Source organism: Pan troglodytes, chromosome 8, assembly GCF_028858775.2.
Source record: "Pan troglodytes isolate AG18354 chromosome 8, NHGRI_mPanTro3-v2.0_pri, whole genome shotgun sequence".
Classification (NCBI taxonomy): Eukaryota; Metazoa; Chordata; class Mammalia; order Primates; family Hominidae; genus Pan; species Pan troglodytes.
In genome coordinates, this window is record NC_072406.2 from 98,823,545 (window position 1) to 98,825,108 (window position 1,564).

The 1,564-nt window shown below is 45.8% G+C and overlaps 1 protein-coding gene across 1 annotated transcript; it reads right to left on the bottom strand.

The window, feature by feature from the left end:
- Positions 1-549: 549 nt before the first annotated feature.
- On the bottom strand, positions 550-1,336 carry LOC450570 (large ribosomal subunit protein eL8-like). Its single transcript, XM_054660309.2, has one exon. It carries the CDS (start codon positions 1,330-1,332, stop codon positions 550-552), a length of 783 nt encoding a protein of 260 aa, XP_054516284.2. The 5' UTR covers positions 1,333-1,336.
- Positions 1,337-1,564: the final 228 nt, after the last annotated feature.

The following is a 1,564-nucleotide window of genomic DNA, read 5'->3' on the forward strand; positions in this document are numbered from 1 at the left end:
TTCCTCTGGATTCCTTGGAGTCTTGCCCTGTACTGGTGCAGCTTAGGAGTCAGCCAAGAATTCGAGAGGAGTTATATACAGATTTGGGGGTTCTCCCTCTGTTGGTCTCTTCTTTCTGGAATTCCTCCCCCCCTCCTCAATTTCAGCTGCTCTGGAAGCCCTGATTCTGGCCTGATTCTTCATCCCAGCCTGTTGGCCTCTTTCTGCTGGAGTTGTATCCACACCTCACCTCACTCCCACCTACACCACTCCAGATACCCAGCACCGCAGAGTCTGGGGGGTAACCTCAGTTACTGATCAAAATCAGTTCTTTAAATGTTTAACATTTATTGAATAATCAATCCTTTATTCACAGTTTAAAAGTGTAGCTCTGTCATATTTAGGTGACTAGATGTGCTGATTTGTTTCTGATGTCTGTTCGTTCTGTTCCCTTAATCTGTTTATTTATCCTTCTGCTAGTCTCACAATGTTTTATTACAGTAATTTTCTTGAAGGAAAATTTGTATTATTTTAATTATTTTTATGTACAGAAAACTCAACAGTGTATATTTAACCCAGTTTAATGGCAAATTCTTTAGCCTTTGCCTTTTTGAGCTTGGCGATGCGAACCACAGACTTGGGACCCAGGACATTGCCGCCCCAGTGACGGCGGATCTCATCGTATCTGTCGTTGTATTTGGTCCTGATAGTTTCCACCAGCTTAGCCAAAGCGCCTTTGTCTTCCGAGTTAACCTGTGTGAAGGCGACAGTGGTGCAGGTCTTCCTGTGGACTAGATGGCCCAGTCTTGCCTTCCCCTTGATAATGGAGTAAGGGACCCCCATTTTACGACACAGGGCAGGCAAGAAGACAACCAGCTCAATGGGATCCACATCGTGTGCAATCACCATCGGCTGGGCTTTCTTGTTCTCCACCAAGGTGGTGACGGTATTAACTCCTGCTTGAAGGACAGATGGTTTCTTAGTGGGGACGTCCCCTTTGCCAGCAGCTTTCTTCTCGGCCAGGGCCAACAGCCTCTGCTTCTTCTCTTGCTTTGTCTCTGGTCTGTACTTGTGAGTAGATGTTTGGTGGTCCAGGGCCTGGGTGAACTGGTTAATCGCAGAAGGCACTTTCAGCTGCTTACAGAGGATGGCTCTCTGCCTCTGCAACCTGATGTAGCGGGGCCATTTCACAAAGCGGGTGAGGTCTCTTTTGGGCTGGATGTCCTGTCCAATGACAAAATTCTTAGGCCTGTTCTCAAACGGGGGATTCACCACTTTCTTGGCCTCCTGCTTCTTCACGACAGCAGGGGCCGGAGCCACCTTCTTCCCTTTGGCCTTCTTTCCTTTCGGCATCTTGGGCGGCAGGAGGAGAGACTATTACAATAATTTTATGGTACTTATTTATTTGTGTCTGGCAAGACACGGGCCTCTGCTTGTTCTTTTTTTTTTTTTTTTTTTTTTTTCTTTTTTCCTAAAATTTCTCCAGGGTTTGCATGTATTTAACCCTGAAGATCACATTTACAATTAACTTCTCAGGTTACAGACACTGTTTGTGCTTATGTTCGTACTGCATTAGATGAAAGGT

Coding starts and splice junctions, on each gene's coding strand:
- LOC450570 (XM_054660309.2), bottom strand. CDS start 1,332: ATGCCGAAAGGAAAGAAGGCCAAAGGGAAGAAGGTGGCTCCGGCCCCT.